Source organism: Chrysochloris asiatica, unplaced genomic scaffold (genome assembly GCF_000296735.1).
Source record: "Chrysochloris asiatica unplaced genomic scaffold, ChrAsi1.0 scaffold00016, whole genome shotgun sequence".
NCBI lineage: Eukaryota > Metazoa > Chordata > Mammalia > Afrosoricida > Chrysochloridae > Chrysochloris > Chrysochloris asiatica.
In genome coordinates this window covers 3,909,584-3,928,534 of record NW_006408534.1, presented here as the reverse complement: position 1 = coordinate 3,928,534, position 18,951 = coordinate 3,909,584, and the positions used below count along the sequence as shown (strand labels likewise).

General features: G+C 38.2%; 1 protein-coding gene across 1 annotated transcript in view; it reads left to right on the top strand.

Moving 5' to 3' along the window:
- Positions 1–18,951, top strand: part of LOC102830147 (tetratricopeptide repeat protein 27-like) — a 310,736-nt gene that overhangs the window by 26,736 nt on the left and 265,049 nt on the right. The window contains exon 5 of the mRNA XM_006835274.1: positions 5,601–5,703. Within this exon, the coding sequence (XP_006835337.1) occupies positions 5,601–5,703 (103 nt within the window). The remainder of the gene's footprint in view (positions 1–5,600; positions 5,704–18,951) is intronic.

Below are 18,951 nucleotides of genomic sequence, written 5' to 3'. Positions count from 1 at the left end.
TCAGTGGGGACTCTACCTTTCCCCACACACTCTTAAACTAATCTCCTTCTTGAAAACTTATAAGCCAGTGACTTCGTGCCTTTATCACCCCCTCATTTTTGTTAGCCATTGTTGTCTGTTTTTGTTGGTTCTGGTCATTACAAATTCCTTTAATTTTTATTTACCAGGAATTGTCCTAATTTCACTGTTGTATTTAAGGGACAGCTTTGCTGGGTATATGATTCTTGGTTCGCAATTTTTTTTTTCTTTCATAGTTTTGTATATGTCATTCCATTGCCTTCTTGCCTGCTTGTTTTCTGCTGAGAAATCAGAGCTTAGTCTTACTAGTTCCCTTTTGTAGGTAATTTTTTGTATTTTCTTGAGCTGCTCTCAGAATTCTTGTTTTGTCTTTGATTTTGGACAGGTTGATTATGATAAGTCTTGGTGATTTTCTTTTGGGATCTATCCTGTTTTGGGTTTGTTCAGTTTCTTGTATGCTGATCTTCTCGTATCTCATGATATTAGGAAAGTTTTTCCTCCAACAACTGTTTGATAGTTTTCTTTGTGCTTGTCCCTTCCTGTTCTAGAATTCCGATAAGTTGTTCCTTTTCATGATTTACTACATAAGTTTTAGGCTTTCTTTGACTTTTTTCATCCTTTTTTCTGATTGTTCTTCTGGCATACTAGTACTGAAATATTATCTTCAAGCTCACTGATTTGGGCTTCCATTGCTTCACATCTGTTTGCCCTTTCAATGTATTACCCATTTCTGAGATCTTAGTATTAATATTCTGGATTTATAATGGCAGGTTTTGTATTGTTTAAAAATTTGCATTTTGGGGGAGGGTCTGTTTGTTCATGTAGTGTTTTCCTGATTTATTCTAAAGTTTTTATTGTGTTATACTTGCTTTCCTTGATCTTTCTATCAATCCTTTGAAGGTACCTAATTATCATTCTTTTTCAGTTAGTTTCATTACCTTTTCTTTCTCAGAAATGTTTTCTGGCTCTGCATCCTTGTCATTTGTTTGAGCCATTCTCTCTTGTTTCTTCCTGTGAGCTAAAAGCATTCATCTCTGGGGCATTGTAGGATTGTTGTATTTGTAAAAACAAATAGTGCAGTTGTTGGACCTATAAGGGAGAAATCTCTGGTGGGCTCCTGCAGTTCAAGAAACTCATGAGGTGATTGTGGAAGGGCTGTTGCAGCAGAGTTCCTGGTCCTAGATGGAGTTCCTACTGGCCTCAGTGTTATCTGTGTTCAGGGTACTCAGTATGGAAGGAGTTTGTGGGAGCCCTTGATGAAGCCAGTTTTAATGTTTGTTAGGACCACAGGGAAGCTGGGGACAGAGTGGTCTGGTGGGCTTTTGGGGTTTGTAAGTTTAGAACTGAGCCTACCTGAATCCAGGAACCAAAGTGGCACACCAAAGCAACACAGCTGGCCTCATATCACACTAGTGTGGCTCCCAGCCACATGGCTTTGAACTCCCTGAGAGCAGGCAGGGTCTGTGCTGGGTGTAGATGAGGATGGGAGGTAGCCACATTTCTGGTCACCAGGCAAGCATGGGGAAAAAGAAGAAATCATACCTTTTCTGTCACTAACGTGATTCTGTTCCATCTGTTCTCCCTCCATTGTCAAAGCTGCTCACAAGGTGGTCAAGCTGCATATGGCCAACTGTTCACCAGTCACTCTGTCTCTCTCCATCCCTGCTCAGCTTCTTCTACCAGCAAGTACTCTATCCACCTCTCTAACCTTTGTTCTGAAGTTTAGAGTGCCAGAATTTTCATCTATGTCTGTTTTATTCTCTGTGTTTCTAGTATTTTTGTTGTAGAGCATTCATGTAGTGCATCTGCCTAGTCTGCCATCTTTCCAGAAGTCTCTGGAAGAGTTTTTAATAGAAGGGTTTCAAAATATCCTTGGAGATATGAGGTCTCCATTGTTGACGGAGCTTCTGTGTGGTGCAAATGGTTAATGCAATTTCCTGCAAACTGAAAGGCTGAAGATTTGCGTTCATCCAGAGGCACCTCAGAAGAAAAGCCAGCCATTGAACATCCTATGAAGCGTATATCAACTCTTACATATTTGGGTTATCTATGAGTCAGATTGACTTTGCAGCAACTGGTCTTTGATCTTTTAGTGACATTAGCTTGAATAAAGTTTTTTCCCAAGCTCATCTGAGTTAAATGGTTTTACAGGCTGATCGGTACTTGGCTCAAGGAAAGTATCCCCAAGGCATAAGGCTGCCAAATGACATTTTCTTTCTAGTGAGACTAATGGTCATTAATGGGTTAATGATACAGTTTTTTTTTTTTGTTGTTGTTGTTCATCAATTTTCTCAGCAATTTAGAAGAATAGTAAATATGGGAACTGCCAGTGTGGGTGTCATTTTGTAGGGTTGGCAGACAAGTCATCTTAATTTCTTAGCAGATTCTAAGCAACTTTTGATTTCTTCTTAAAGCCCCATTTCCTTTTATATCACCATGTGAGCATTGCCTTTTAATTGAACCGTTACTCTTTTTTTAAAGCTTTTTATGTATTGGGTCATCAGTTTATTGTTCTGTTAGTGGTGATGTTCAAAAATAGCTGTTTGATAAATGAAGATAAAATAATAAGCAATAGCTAATTATTCAAGTTAATTTTAACCTTTAAAACTAATTTTTTAATAGCCTGTCTTCTAAGAAATATATGGAGTTGTTCCTTATGATATCACTGTTTTTGGGGAACTGTTGTTGTTTAGTGCCTTCAAGTTAGTGTCAACTCATAGCCACCCTGCATAGGGTTTTCAAGGAGCAGCTGGTGGGTTTGAATTGCTGGCCTTCTGGTTCGCAGTCCCATTGCTGACCCTACAGCAGTACATCAGGAGGAAGACAATTCCCCTACTCTGTTACTCTTTAGTCTAATGGTGGTTATGTGCCATGGAGTCAGTTCTGACTCATAGCGACCCTGAATAGGCTTTCCAAGGTTGCAAACCTTAAAGGAGCAGAAAGCCTCATCTTTCTCCCACTGAACCGCTGGTAGATTTGAACTGCTGACATGAGATTAGCAGCCGAACTCAAAACCGCTGTGCCTTCAGAGCTCCATAAATGTTGAGAAAGGATTCTTATTTTTGAAATCAGACCACAGTTTGTTTGGTTTAGCTACTTAAAAGCTGTGTGACATTATGCTAATTAATTTCTTGGTGTGTCAGTTTCTCTATTTATAAAATGGAGTGAGTTGGCAAACATTTTTGAGTTTGGCAAACATTTTTGAGTCTTTTGAGTATACTAATGGCCCATGCCTTCCAGGAGGCTGTTGACTAGTGCGAAGTTTCAGTCGGAATGTCTGTGATAAGTGCTGTAATCAGGAGACAGGATCTAGAAATGAGCTGAATCAAGGTTTCAAGTTTCCATTTTAAATAATGCCCAATTTTTCTTTTAAGCAGTCCTTCACAGACAACAAGGCAGTTGGTATATTTTCTAGTAGAAAAATTTGTTTCATTACTCCTCTTACACAAATAAAGACTTCAGGCTAAGTGTTAAGTTATACATCTAATACTAGATCAGCATTTTTTGTGTAATGTTTTCTTAGAAGGGCAGTCTTTTTGACGGAATCTGTCTAAATTCCCATGTCTAGAAAAAGAAAGTTTCTGCTGCCAAACCTGACTCACTTATTGCTGACAACAGATAAGGGACAGAGGACTGAAATATGGACTAACTTTATTAGCCTTAGTGATAGGAAAAGAATGAAAAATGAGGTAACATCTCAGGGAATTAAATGAAAAATGATATGAAATGTCCTTTCTATTAGATAATTCTACCACTTGTTGCATGGACTGAGGAACAATATTAATCATTAGAAGTGATTTTGTCATAGAGTAAAAATTCATTTGTGATTACATCAGTGTGGTAGCAATTGTCTAAACAGTTTAGAAGTAACCAGGCTGTTTTACTGATTAATCAAATGAAAAAGTTAAGTTCAAGTCAGTGTGATTACTTGGTCTCATATTGGTAGGTATTGCTTTTTTTAAAAAGGGAAAATGAATTTCTTACATCTTCATGTAATTAAAGGGTTAGTGTATACCCACTCTTCACTTATTGACTATCTCATTATCCGGCATTTTGCATTTACAACAACAGTAAAAAAAACTACTGTCTGACTATTTTATACATTAATAACGTACATTTTGCAGTAGCCAAGGTGTGAGGTGAGAGTAACGCTGGTTGTGATGGTTATGCTTATTTGTCACCTCGTCAGTGCCATGATTCGCAGTGCTCTAGCAGTGATGTAAAGATTAGTAATTTGGCAGTTTTACTCTGGCAGTGTAGTGGTTACGAATCGGGCTGTGAACCGCAAGGTCAGCAGTTCTAAACTATCAGCTGTTCTGCGGGAGAAAGATGAGGCTCTCTGCTCCCCTAAAAATTTACATACAGCCTAGGAAACCCTGTACAGGGTCATTATGAGTCGGAACCGACTCCACGGCACATAACAACAACAAAATAGTGATGTAGTTTGGCAGTTATGTAATAATGCCTTCATCCTCCATTTTGTGGTCTGATGTGGCCATCTCCATTTTGCATAACACACATTTTCGCGTAATGACCTAGTGTTTGGAACTTAACCATGTTAAAAATTCAGTGTTGTTAAGTGAACTTTTAGTGATTGAGTGTATAATCATATTTGAAATTCTAAGGAACCTATCAAAAACATTTAATCCTTATTATCACACAAATGAATGCTTAAAAGAGCGTCTAAAAGAATATAAACCTTCTCAGGGATTTTTCTGGTGGAAGTGGAAAACTTTAGGGCAATGGAATAGAAATATTCACCCTTTCCAGTAAATGTTTTTGTTTTTTAAAATAAGAATGTGTTGATCAAATGAGAACCAGTAGCCGAGAATAAAAGTTACTATGTTCTCAGCATGTGCATTCATCAAGACAGTGCATAAAATGCAGTTTCAAGTTTCAGAAATGTCTGGTCCAGATAAAGATATAAACTGATGTGTTGCTAACTTCTAGGAACAGAGTAGAAGCTCAGAGAAGCCACGTTAATAGCACATGGATTTATGGAAAAGGTTTCACTTGAAAGATAGGGATCATCCTAGTTTTGGGGAATATCTGAATATAAGTTATTTTCTTATCATGTGTTTTGTGCAACATATATTGATTTGAGGAGAACACAGAGATGAGTAAGACCTCTGTATCTTACAGAGTAAGACTGAGTTTTTGCAAAATGGGGAAGAAGATTTAAAGCACAAATACAGTGAAGTATGTTTGCAGAGAAGTATGCCTAGTGTCCTGGCAGTACAGATGAAGGGGAATTATTCTCTCAGAAGGACTTTGTGGGTGGCCTTGGTACTTGGATTATGGTGGGGATGGATGAGACATTTGCAAGGAGATTGTCATTTTGAAGTGGTGTCAGGGAGCCCAGTTGGCTAAAAGTACAGACTGGAGTGTGTGGAACATGTAGATATGAGTTTGGGTATTAATACTAAAAACATATCAGTGGATGGGTACGTTTACTGAAGAATAAACTTAATTTCATGAATGTACAAAAAAAAGTTTCCAAAAATTAACTTCAATGAATGTCAAAGCAATTCCCCCCCAAAGTATTCTTCTGTTTCAGCTTCTGTGGTGCTTCCTTTCTGTAGAGCTTGCCGTGGTGGACTTTGAGATACGTGAACATTCATCAGCAATTACTTGAGGAACGCTCCCCTCAGCTTTTTGCTCTTGCTGAACACTCTGTGGACCAAGGTAGGTAGCCGACTTTTGTTGGATTTGGGCAGGTAACTTTATCCCAATTTCTGAACTTTTGAGTTTTTGTTTGACAAGTAATAAATAGTGAGTTTTTGTTTAAGCCTATTTCCTTTTTCTTTTTGAAACTTTTTATTGTGAATTGATTGAATGTTTACAGAGCACATCATCAGTTTTACATTCAGATAACTATACACTTTATTTCCTCTCAATGATTGCAATTCCCCCATGTACCAACTTTCTCCCTGTGGTTCTAATTTCCATTTTACCCTCCTTCCTGCTTTTTCTGAACTTTGTCCTAAGGTTAATGTTGCCCTTTTGACCTTGAATGGTTGACCATCCCATGGTGAGCACATCTTACTAGTGTTGTTGTCCCCCTTATATAGCTATCTACCACTTAGCTGAATATTGGTCCACAGGGTGACTTCTGTTCCACTCCTGAAGGGTGGTCAGGGGTTACAGTCTCAGGTTTCTACAGTTCCTTTCTGACTAATAAGCCCAGTCTTTTTTTAAAAATAATTTTAAATTTTGTACCACATTTTTTCCCACTCTATCTGGGACCTTCTAATGTGATCCCTTTCAGAGCAGTTGGTAACCATGCACCGTCTAGTTATTCTGTCTCAGAGTCATGGAGACTGATGCTTGCTTACATGTACCATCTGTCCATTGGACTTACTGATTCCAAGAATCTTCAGTTTCCATCAGTCTTCTTTCCTCTGTTTATGGAAAGACCAGTAAATGCACCTTAGATGACTTCTTAGGAACGTTTAACATCCCAGTCGCTACTCACTGAATCAGGATGTAGAATATTGTCTTTGGGGTCTGTGTTGTGCCAGTTGACCATGGTTCCCCTGAGACTTTGGACATGGGTATCCAGGCTTAGCAACTTATTGCCTCGAGGTGTTTGGTAATGTCTAAGAAGTTTTCATCGTTTTCTCCCCTGTACGCTTTACTACATTGATAGGTATCAAACTCAGATTTTTGGGTGTTCTCCTACTCTCTCTCCCATACCCACTCATCCTATGTATCGGTCCATGTGTCTATCTGCCGAACAGTGCTATTAGAGGGTTGTGTACATAACATTATTTACTTCTGTCTCCTTTAACTTTTGCATTCCTCCCTGTGTCTTCACTTGTCTTTATCATTCTTCGGTCAGCCTCCCTCTTCTTGTATATTATCTTCTTTGTCACCTGGGTTAACATGTCTGCACTCTAGCTAAGGAGCCTTGGTAGCATAGTTGATTGTAAAATGGGCTGCTAGCTGCAGGGTCAGCAATTCAAATCTACCAGTTGCTCCTTAGGAGAAAGATGAGACTTTTTGCTCCCCTAAAGATCTACAGCCTCAGAAGTTCTATACAGGGTCGCTGTGAGTTGGAACTGACTTGAAAGCACACAACCACCATACCACCACCTTTGTTGTTGCTAAGTGCTGTCAAGACAGTTCTGACTCATAGCAACCCTGCTTGGGGTTTCCAATGAGCAGCTGGTGGGTTTGAACTCTCGACCTTGTGGTTTGCAGTCCAGTGCTGATCCTACAACACCACACCAGAAGCCTAGCCAGCACATTAGTGTCAATTAGACTCAATTAATCTCCCTTCCCTTCCGCCCTTAGTTACCATTAAAGAATGTTTCTTTTAGCATGAAAACCTTCTCCTGAGTTCTCTGAGGTTTTATGAAATACTTGTCCTTTAGAGATTGACTAATTTCAATCATCATAATGTCTTCCATGTTCATCCGTGTTGTGTAGTGTTTCACAGATTTATTACTGCTCGTCACTATTGTATATTATTCCATTCTGTTTATGTACCCAAGTTTATTTATTCATTCTTTCCATTGATGGGCGTTTAGGCTGTCTCTCTCTTTTTGCTGTTGTGAATAGGGCTGTGAAGAACATGGTGTGAAGAACATTGGTTCTTAGTTCTTGGGGATACATACCAAGTAGACATCCCCTTTTTCTTTTTTCTCCCTGGATATGGAATATTGCAAATTATGAAAGTGTCTGATTGTGAAAATGTCTTTGAGTCTTTTGCTCTTTTTAAAAGATAGTCACTTTCAGTTATATTATCTACTTAGAAAGCGATTTGTTCTTTGGAGGTTGCCATAAATTTATCACAGTTGCTTGAAGGTTTTTTTTTTTTTTTTTCTCCTGTACTGTTCTTTAATCAAAGAGGCCTCATTGGAAATAAATGTGAGCTTCCTTTATTTTAAAAAAAAAAAAAGGAAATTTCTTAGTTACCTTGAACTGTAATTGCATGAAGAATAGACAATTATTACTTCTCTTGTAAGCGTAGTGGTTACGGATTGGGCTGCGAACAACAAGGTCAACAGTTCAAAACTACCAGCTGTTCCGCGGGAGAAAGATGAGGCGTTCTCCTACCATAAAGATTTACAGCCTCGCAAACCCTGTTCAGGATCGCTGTGGGTTGGAACCGACTCGACGGCACTTAACAACAACAACAATATCTTACTGGATTCATGAAGAAAGGGTTCATATTTTTAACATTTTGTAAAAGGTACATTTTACTGAGAATGAAAACTAGTAGTAAGATAATTTTTCATTTTCTTATATTTTTTATTCTAAAATATAATGTGCGTACAGTAAAGCACCTAAAATATAAATGACAAATTTACCAAATTATTATTAAGCAAACACTCATGTTGCCTTTGCTACAGAACCCCTTATGTGTCTTAGGGAAGCATCTTAAACATGAGGAGAACCTTAGTTACCGTAATATTCAGTTTTCAGGGTCCCTGAATTTGGAATCATTTCTTTTGGCAGACATAGCCAAACAAGACAAAAGCAAAAGCAAATTCTTATAGTGCAGAAGTGCTTGAGAACTGGGACTTGTTAATGAGTTTCTGATTTAAAGAGAATGTATTTGAGATTAAGTGTGTCTGATTCTAAAACCCACGTGCTTTTCATGTCCCATGCATGAATATGTATGTGTAAGGGGGTGCTGGGAGGGGTTAGAATTCCTCTGAGTGGAGAAGCAAGTCATCTGCTCTTGAGGGAGCATGTTCATGAAAGCATGTGCTATTATTGTAAGAGTTTCCTTAACTTGTTGTTGTTGTTGTTGTTGTGAAGTGCCGTCGAGTCTATTCTGCCCCGTAGTGACCCTGTATAGGGTATCTGAGGAGCAGCTGGTGAACTTGAACTGCCAATCTTCCAGTTCAGACGGTTTTGCAGTCTGGTGCATTAGCCCACAGTGCCACACCAGGACTCCTTCCTTAACTTACTGGGGTCTATTCCTAGTAACAAGCCCAAATGGTGTCACAGTTAAAGTGTTTGGCTGCTAACAAAAGGTTGGTGTTTCAAAGCCATCCTGTGCCTCCATGGGAGAAAAGCCTGGTGATCTGTTCCTGTAAATAAAGATTGCAGTCTAGAAAACCCAGTGGGACAGTTCTGCTCTGTACATGGGATTGCTGTGACTTGAAATCTACTCACTGGCACACACCAACACAAAGTAGCAAGCTAGGCCAAAATGCAGTAGTAGTAGTTGTTGTTGTTGTTGTGAAGTGCCATTGAGTCAGTTCCGACCATAGATGGTCGCCATCTATATGGTTTCTGAGGAGCGGCTGGTGAGCCTGAACTTCCGACCTTACAATTCAAATGGCTTTGCAGTCTGGCACATTACCCCACAACGCCACACAGTAGAGAGGATTATAACTTGTGGGATAATAAGTATTACTATCTTAGGCTGGTTTTTTTGTAGAAACAAAACTGGTAGCATATATATAAATGTATATAGAGATAGATTTTTTTCAAGGAAATGGCTTACATACTTGTGGAATTAATCAAGTCTGAAATCTGTGGGTCAGGCATCAGGCTGGAGGCTTCTTTTGATTCATATTGTTGGAGGGGCTGACAAGACCAAAATCAGCAGGAGAGATCGAAGGCTGCTGGCCCACATCCCAGGAACCCAGAAGTCAGAGGATGACGAATTGAATGTAGGATTGAGAGTGAATGAGTGAGTTTTGCCCTACTCTCAAGGGAACTCTCCATTCAACTGTTCGGCTACTCACATCAGACATCAGATCACAAAAGACAAGATGATTACATAATATCTGCCAATTACTGAGAATCAAGTTGGCATAAAACATTAACCATCACAATTATTAAGCTACGTGATTGTTTAAAATTAAATTGTTTTCCAGTTTTTATTGTGTTCTAAGACAAACATTTAAACATGCTAATCTCAGATAAAATAAGCATCTACACATGATTGAAAAAGAGTAAGTATATATATTCAGTTAATATAGTAATTGGTTTGTGTTGTTTGTATTAGGTCTTATCTTTCATATCTTTAGAGCTCATATCTTTTAAGATTTCAATTAATGTGAGTTTGTGGAACAAGCAAGGGCATGTTAGTTGACCTAGCTTGAACTTTGTATATGTGAAAATCTGCCATGGATTTATAACTAACTTGTGGTAATTTAATTTGTAAAATTAAAAACATTAAAAAAAATTTTTTTAAATAAAAATTTTGATTATTTTATTCAATTCAGGAGATTGCTTTCCTACAGTAATCTTTGGTAAGTGATAGAACAACAGCAACAAAATCTTTTTCTTCTAGGAAAACACTAGATCTTGCAGAAGTCTTTGGTTTAATTTTTATTTAATTACAGACTTTTCTGAGTCAGTTTAGCCTACTGAACCACCTTTCTGTTCATGAAGATGGCAAGTGCTTCTGTAGGTTGTGAGCTTCGTGAGGATTGAATCTGTACTGGTTTCTACTAGCTTAGTTTATGGATAGCTGTCCTCGAGTTGACTCTGACTCATGGCGAGCTAACATGTGTGAGTTCATTGTTGTGCCAGTCCATTTCACTGAGGATCTCCCTCACCATGGTTGGTCTCTGGTTCACCAAACATGATGTCCTTCTGCAACACTTGATCCTTCCTGACGGCATGTCCAAAACAAGCAAGTTGTACCATGTTCTATTGTGATCCATAGGTTTTCATTGGCAAATTTTCAGAATGTGATCGTTGTTCTTATTGCTATTAAGTGCCATTGAGTTGGTTCCAACTCTTAGTGACTGTAAGGTTTCCAAGGAGCAGCTGGGTAGCTTGAACTGCCGACCTTGCCATTCAAACCAGTCTTGTAGTCCAGTGCATTAACCTGCAGCATCACACCAGGACTCCAGAATTAGATTGTTGTTGTAGTTGTTAAGTGCTGTTAAGTCAGTTCCGCCCCATAGTGACCCTGTATAAGGTTTCCAAGGAGTGGCTGGTGGGCTTGAACCACCAGTCTTACAGTTCACACTGACTTTGTAGTCCAGTGCTTAGGAGCTCCACTGAACCTATGTACCTGGGGTGACCCTGCTGTAATTGAAATACTGCTAGCACGGCTGATAGCATCACAGCAGCATGCACGCCATCGCACCACAGCAAACTGCCAAACAGGTGGTGGTTCTGCTAGCGTTGTTGCTGGCTGTTGCTGTGCCATTGAGTTGGTTCTGGCTCACAGTGAGCCTGTATAGGGTTTATGAGGAGCAGCTGGTAGGTTTGAACCACTGATTGTGTGGTTAGCAGTCCAGCACTTATCCTACAGAGCCACACCAGGACTCCAGGTCCTAGAAAATAGTAACTATTTAGTACATATGTAGAGACTTAAAAAGTTTGTGGAAAATGAAGTGAAAGATGATGAAATTTTTCAAGATCCCTCGCATTTGTTGTACAATATTAACTAATATTTGTTGAGCTTTACTACATGCTTGGTACAGTATTAAACATCTAGATTTTGTAATCTGATTTAATTCTTACAACATCCCAAAGGTGGTATAGATGCTAATCTATGCTTTACAGATGGTAAACTGAGGCACAGAGAAGTTGCATAACTGTTTTCTAAGGTTGTTAAGTGGCATTGAGTCGGTTCCGACCTATAACGACCCTGAATAGAGTTTCTGAGGAGCGGCTGGTGAGCTTGAACCACCAACCTTGCAGTTCAAAAGGCTTTGCAGTCTGGTGCATTAACCCACAATGCCACTCCAGGACTCCTTTCTAAGGTTGTTGTTGTTGTTCTTGTTAGGTGCCGTCAAATCGGTACCGACCCACAGCGACCTATGTACAGCAGAACAAAACACTGCCTGATCCTGGGCCAACCTCACTACTGTTGCTATGCTTGAATCCATCCATGCTGTCACTTGGCTAGTCCATCTCATTGGGAGTTTTCCTTGTTTTCTCTGACCTTCCAACTTACCAAACATGATATCCTTCTCCAGTGACTGGTCCCTCCTGACAATATGTCAGTATTATATGAGAGACAAAGTTTGGCCATCTTGGCCTCCAAGGAGCACTCTGGCTGCACTTTTTCCAAAATGGATCTATTGGTTCGTTTTGGAAGCCCATGGTACTTTCAATATTCTCCACCAACACCATAACTCAAAAACATCAATTCTTCTGCCGTCTTCCTTATTTACTGTCGAGCTTTCGCATGCATATGAGGTTATTGAAAATACCCTGGCTTGGGTTAGGTGCACCCAAAAATGATGGAGTGATGATTTTAATAGCAGTGGTCTTATGGTAGAATTCATGCTCTAAACTATTATGCTATATTGTCTCCTTTAAGTGTACTTAAGAAGATTCAGGATTGGTAATTAGATCAGTCATTTTCAGCTTCCAGTGTTTTTTGGACTTGTTAACCAGTGATTGGTTAACTTAACACCAAAAACAAGGAGTTTAAAAAAATTCTGGTGTCGAGAATTTTTACCTCTCAATATTCTAATTTAGTAGACTTGTACCTACTAAATGTTTCTGGTAAGATTTATTCTCTCCGTGAAATGTTTTATTTCTAGGCTAGTAATCTAGCCTGAGAATAGGAAAGTTTTTCTATTAATGGAGTCAGGACTCTTTTTTCCTTAGTGGTAAATGAACCCCAGAAGTTGTATGCAAACCAATATGAACAATTTTAGGGGAGAAGTTAAAGCAGGCCCTGAAGAAGCACTGCTAGTGTCTGGAAGTACTTTGTCCTCCATCTTGATAACAATTTTTATCTGTGTTAACTATGCACGAGAGTGTTTCAAAATGTAAAATATTATTGAAGTTAGGAGAAAATTGATCCTATATAGGTACGATATGGGACTTGGAATCTTCTCATGATACTGTTGCTTTGGTGAAGAGTTCTCTGCAGACAGAAATATGAAGTGGAATTTGGTGAAAATTAAGACCTGATGCCCCATTTAGCAGATATGTTGTACTTTTCTATTTTTAATAAAATGAAAATTAAGTAGACTAAATTTTCTTTCCTACATCACAAATTTTTGAAATGAAGTGAGATATATCCATAAACATAATGCAATGTAGGAAAAAAAATTGGACATGTTTCCATTTCATGAAATTTGGTAAAGTTTTGAAACCCAGGGATGAGTTGAAGGTCTTTGATAGTAACAGGAAGAAAAGTTAATTTTTCCAGATACAGTCAAAACATTTAGAAGAAGCTAGTATCAGCATTTGATCCACTATTTAATTTAGTACAAATGTAGTTACATCATACTGCATAGTTATGTCATTGCCTGTTCTACATTGTACTTCTCTGGAAACTTGGTAAATCAACAAAAAGAAGGTGTCACTGGCAGTTGTTTTTTTTTTTTTTTTAAGGAAATAAAGTTTGATGCAATTGCTGTATAGGTAAAGTCCTATTGTTTTGCCTTTTCCCTTATTATATAAATCTGCATTTATGGCTACATCTTTATCACATCCCAGTGATTAGTGTTCATAATGATGATTCTTAATTCTTAAGAGAAGGAAAATAATTTTCCTTATGTACCATTTTAAAAGTAGGGGACTATCTGGTGTATTTTGAAGAATTATATTCTAAGAGCTAAAGTTTAGTTCTAAGACAGAAAGGGTTAACTAAGAGATCTGGAAAATAGGACTTGAAGTGACTCATTCCCCAAGTGGTCCCCATTCTTTTCTGCACTATACTTTAGCAGATTCATTTGCTTTGCCTTGTGACTAAGAATTTTTTATGTTGTTGTTCTAAGCTAATAAATGACATTTTTCATTTTAGTTAGTCATAAATTGGTTCTTTCTGGCTATGTCCATATAGGTCTGCAGATAGCCTTAAACTGTAACATTTCATAAACTATTAAAAAAACAAACAAAAAAAAAACCTTTCTCCTGTGATTTGACCCAAATGTTGGCCAAGCAAACAGTTACAACTGAAACACAGTTCATTGTCTAGAAAAAGATATTATATTTGAAATATTGCCCTTGAAGAATCATCAAAAAGCTGGCAGGATTTTTTTATTTTCAGTTTCTGAAATATAAGCAAAGGATTCTTCGAACAACTGTGATCCTTATTTTTTTGTCCAGGAATGTTACATCAGAATTGCAGAGTGGAATACAGTTCTTCAGAATGTCAGTATAGCTTGTTGGTCTGATCTCATCCTATGAAAGGAGCAGATTAGAATCTTTAAAAACATGTTCCTCAGCAAGAAGTAAGGCATTTTTTTTTGGATGTCACACTAAATGAAATTGCACTTTTCTAAAGACTAACTTAAAGACACAGCCATTTATTTTGGGCACTGATACAGAAAATGTGTTTCATATAGTACGTGAAATGCAATATTGTGGTTTAGCTGTTTGAAGATGAATTAATGAAGTTGTCATCTTAGAGAAAACAAGAACTCTGCCAGAGAGTTCTGTTCTGCTTTTGTGACTCAGGGATTAGATTGTTTGCATATTGAACGAGTTGTTCAAATTAGTCTCTTGGTGACTGATGTATACATTGCTTTTTTTCTCCCATAAATTTGGTACATTGGAATGAATGTAGTAAGTGCAATAAATAATATCATTTATAATTGATTGTCCATAGAGATTTTATTTATTTAACTTTAATTGTGAATTGAGTGAAGGTTTACAGAGCAGATCATCAGTTTTACTTTTAACAAATCAGATAGTTTGCTTTGTTATAATGATTTGCATTCTTCTCCATGTATTATGAATTAACAACATTATTAAAATTATTAAGTAAATAAAAACATTGGGCAAGTGTTTCTATTTAAACATTGAGTTATCCAAAGTGCAAAACTCTTTGTTCATATTTTTCATTGTTCTCTATATCTAGCTAGTTCTTAAATCTTACTACTTTTTTGCTAAGGGTCACATATCTATCCCTCTCTTTCATTTTTGCAACTCTTATGCTTGTCCAGAACTGAAATATTTAGTTGGAAAGGCCCTTTAGAGATCATTTAGTCCAGCTAAATCATTTTACAAAGACTTGAGACTCAGAAGTTACCTCAAAACTAGAACTAGGTGTATAATTTCTTATTCCAAATCTTGCTCACTTTTCTGTCTCTTACCTTACTGTTCACTGGGTTGGAATTCAGATAACAATGATAATGGCAGCTGATGTTTTCATAGTGCTTGTTCCATACCCGGGACTGCTCTAGGTTTTTACCTGTGTTAATTTATTCCTTTCAACAACTCTGTTATAGAAATGAAGAGCTGAGATAGGAGAGTTAGTATAGTGGATATTCTGGAAGAGTTTCCAAGTTGTTTTTTGTTTGTTTGTTTCATTAGGGTGACTTTGTAGGATGTCCCAATGAGGTTATTAGGTTATTCATTTTAAATTGAGGTTATTCATTTTAAATTCCTCATTGTGGTGCTGTATTCTTCTCATTGCATCCTATCAGATGGCACAGGATTTTAATTTGTTGTGTTGTTATGGTGTGGTGCTGTGGGTTAGTGTGCTGAACTTCAAGCTTGTTTTGAACTATAAGGTCAATGGTTCAAGCTCACAAGCCACATTGTTGTTGTTAAATTATGTAAAGTCAGTTCAGACTCACTGAAACCCTGTATAGAGTTTTGAGGAGTAGATAATGGGTTTGAACTGCCAACTTTGTAGCTGGTAGTTCATTGCTGATACTACAGTGCCATACCAGGAGTATATTACTAACTTTGGACATTTGATTAAGATGATGTCCTTTTGAAACTTTCTTTTTAAAGGTAAGTCCTGGTGTGGTGCTGTAGGATAAGCGCTGGACCACAAGAATGGTGGCTCAAAGCCACCAGCCACTCCTCGGAAACTCTATACAGGGTCTTTATGAGTTGTAACCGACTTGAGGGCACTTTATAACAACAACAAATTACAGTAAGGCTCATATTTAAATTGTAAGTTTGATGACATTTTGCATATAGATACATACACCTGTGACATCATCTCCACAGTCAAGACAATTAACAAGACATAACATTCTAAAACCTGCCTTTTAGTTCCTGCTCTGTCGCTGACTCCTTATGGATCATTGAACAACTCACTTCTCTGCCAAATCACGGTGTTTTCTTCCTATTGTTTCTATTGACTAACGCTAATAGTAGAGTTGCCACTAGACTCATGTGGCTACTGAAATTAAAATTAATTGAAGTTCAGTTTCTCCATTCCATTATATACATTTCAAGTACTCAAAAGGCACATGTAACTAGTGGCTACCATTTTGGATAATGTAACTATAGAACATTTACATGATGTCAGAAAGTTACCTAGGACAGCAATGCTGTTGACAGGTTAGGTCTTTCACTTTTTGTGTGGACAGCCCTCCAGTTCCTTTTAAGGTTGCTGTCATCATTCATGTATGAAACATTGCACTTGACTTGTAGACCCTTTCTTAGGCTCGTTTCTTCTCTCTGCATATCAATACTAGATTGATTTTTCTAAATGCCAAGTTATCTCGCTTTCTCTTTCTCACTTTCAATTTCATATTTAATTTAAGAAACATTTTTGAGTGCTTGCTGTTTTCCAGACAATATGGCTGGTACTAGGGATATTAGTGAACTTATAGGGGTAAAGGTTAAAACACAGGAAGAAATAGAGGGTATAAAGAGTAAGGAATGATGGAGAGAATGCGATTAAATATAAGAGGGCAGAGATGGTTTCACAAATGGGTGATGCTTGAACTGAATCTTCAAGAATGAGTAGGAATTTATTAGGTAAAAATCTTTGGAAAGGACATATGATATATGCCAAGAGAGGTACAGAGACTTGATATTTTGTGCATTTGGAGAATTTTAGTAGTTGAGAGTAGTTGGAACAGTGTGAGGATGTGTGTCAGGTAATGAGGTTGAATAGGTAGGTAGGTTGTCTGTCACTAAGAAGACTGAATTACCATCTTGCTATTGATAGCCATTGATGAAGATCTAAGACCACAGCCTTCAGTATGAGTTGCATCTCAGTGTAAAGAAAACAAAAGTCCTCACCAGTGGGCCAATAAATAGCATCATGATAAATGGAGAAAAGATTGAGGTTGTTAAGGACTTCATTTTGCATGTATCCACTATCAACACTCATGGAAGCAGCAGTCAAGATATCAAGTAGTGTATTCTATTAGGCAAAACTGTTTCCCAAGACCTCTTTGAGGTGTTAATATTTGCTCACTCAGAGGATAATTACTGAGCTTCAACTTGGTACCAAGTACTGTTAGAGGCACTAAGAATACAGCAGTGAACATAACACATGTGATCCCTCTTTTATGAACTGTACAGTCACAAATTGAGGTTGTAGCCAAATTGTACACATCTTTCAAGGCCTAGCATATCTGACAAGTCTTAATTGACTGTCAGCTTTTTAGATTTCTCTTCCTTTGTACTGTGGTCAGTACGCCACAATTCAGAACCAAAAGCACTATTAAATGATTCTGTATTTTCAGCATCATTTAGAATCATATTTACTGTGTGTTGAATGACGAATGCCTAGCTATTGTATTCTTCCACCACTTCTTAGGGGAGAGCAGAACTCTAGGATCTAAGAGAGTACAACGAACTAAGTAGATACCAAATGAAGAATATAGGTTTACATTTAAGCCTTTAAGGCACATTGAGTTTGCCAACTATGTTCATGAGGGATATTGGTCTATAATTTTATGTTTTAACGATGTTGTTGCCTGGTTTTCGTATGAGTGTTATGCTTGTTTTTTTGTTTTTAAAATGTTTTATTGTGAATTATGTGATAGCTTACATGGGAGAACATTAGTTTTACATTCATCCTATCATATATCGTTTAATTGCCATGGTTACAATCCCCTCCACGCGTCATCAACCAATCAGAGGGTATACACTACAAGTCTACCCCCCCTCCCCCAAGTAGTCAGCACACAACCCCTCTCCTTCTTTGGGTCTAAAGTCCTCAGCTGCTCCATCTCTCCATGTCATTGTCTCTGCCTCCATCTCAGGCATCACTGATTCTCTTGGTGGGGTCCCGCTCTCTGCTTTTCTCCTTTGATGGTCCCAGGAACCTCCACTCTTAGACTGCAAAGTTAATCACTCCCCTCCTTGCTACCAAACGTCTACCTTTACATTTCCAACTCTCACAATCAGTCATGATAACAGTTATTCACTATTGTATCACAAGAAACCTATCCGCATTTCATTTCATCATCCCTGCTGAGACAGATTGGATACAACTCAGTGGAGATTCTACCTTCCTTCACTCCCTCTGAATTTAGGTTCCCTCTTGAAAGCTTGTAAACCAGTCATTTCTTGCCTTTGTAGCCATCCCCATTTTGGGTAGCTAATGTCCAAGTTGCCCATCCCTGTCTACTCTGTGTATTTAGGGGTGGGAATGATCTTTGCTGTAAAGATTTGTTCCCTCTTTTGAGCTACTGCATCCATAGATGTAGGTCAGGTTCATCAAATTGTATCAGATTACTCTTTTTCCTTTTCTTTCCTCTTCTTGTTGAGCTCTGATCATCCAGTCATTGAAGCCAAGTCAAGTGGGTATTATCTGCAAGTGTGGGTGTTCTTGTGCATATGCCCTCTCTTTTTATAAGCTGGACACTTCACTCTCCACTCTAGTCCTCTGTGGCTATGCCACTGACTCTGGGCCCAAGAGTCCCCAGGTCTTGCCATACTGCTGGCCAACCAGGTCTCCACCTAGGTTCACAGGAGTCTATTGAACATTGTAAGGCTTAACTTGCAGCTTCATTGCTGTATTTCCCTCACTTCCCATTATCGATGATGAGTGTGGTCACCAATCAGAGTGTGTATTCCCATTGAGTCTTAGTCTTGGAATGGGGTTTGCACTGAGGGGATCTGACCACGTGCCTTGATGTCTTCTGGGCAAGCAACATGCTTGTTCTTAGAGTAATCAGTCGGTCTGTCTATATTGTTTTGTAATTTTCCTGTAGGTTTTTCTTTCAAGAAGTATCTTCTGTTCTTCTAGCCACTCCAGGCTTGTCTGCTTATCCTTTCAAGTGGAAATTTCCCATCTCTGAAGACTCTGGATGTGGTTCAGGATTCCACCTATAGTCTTATGTA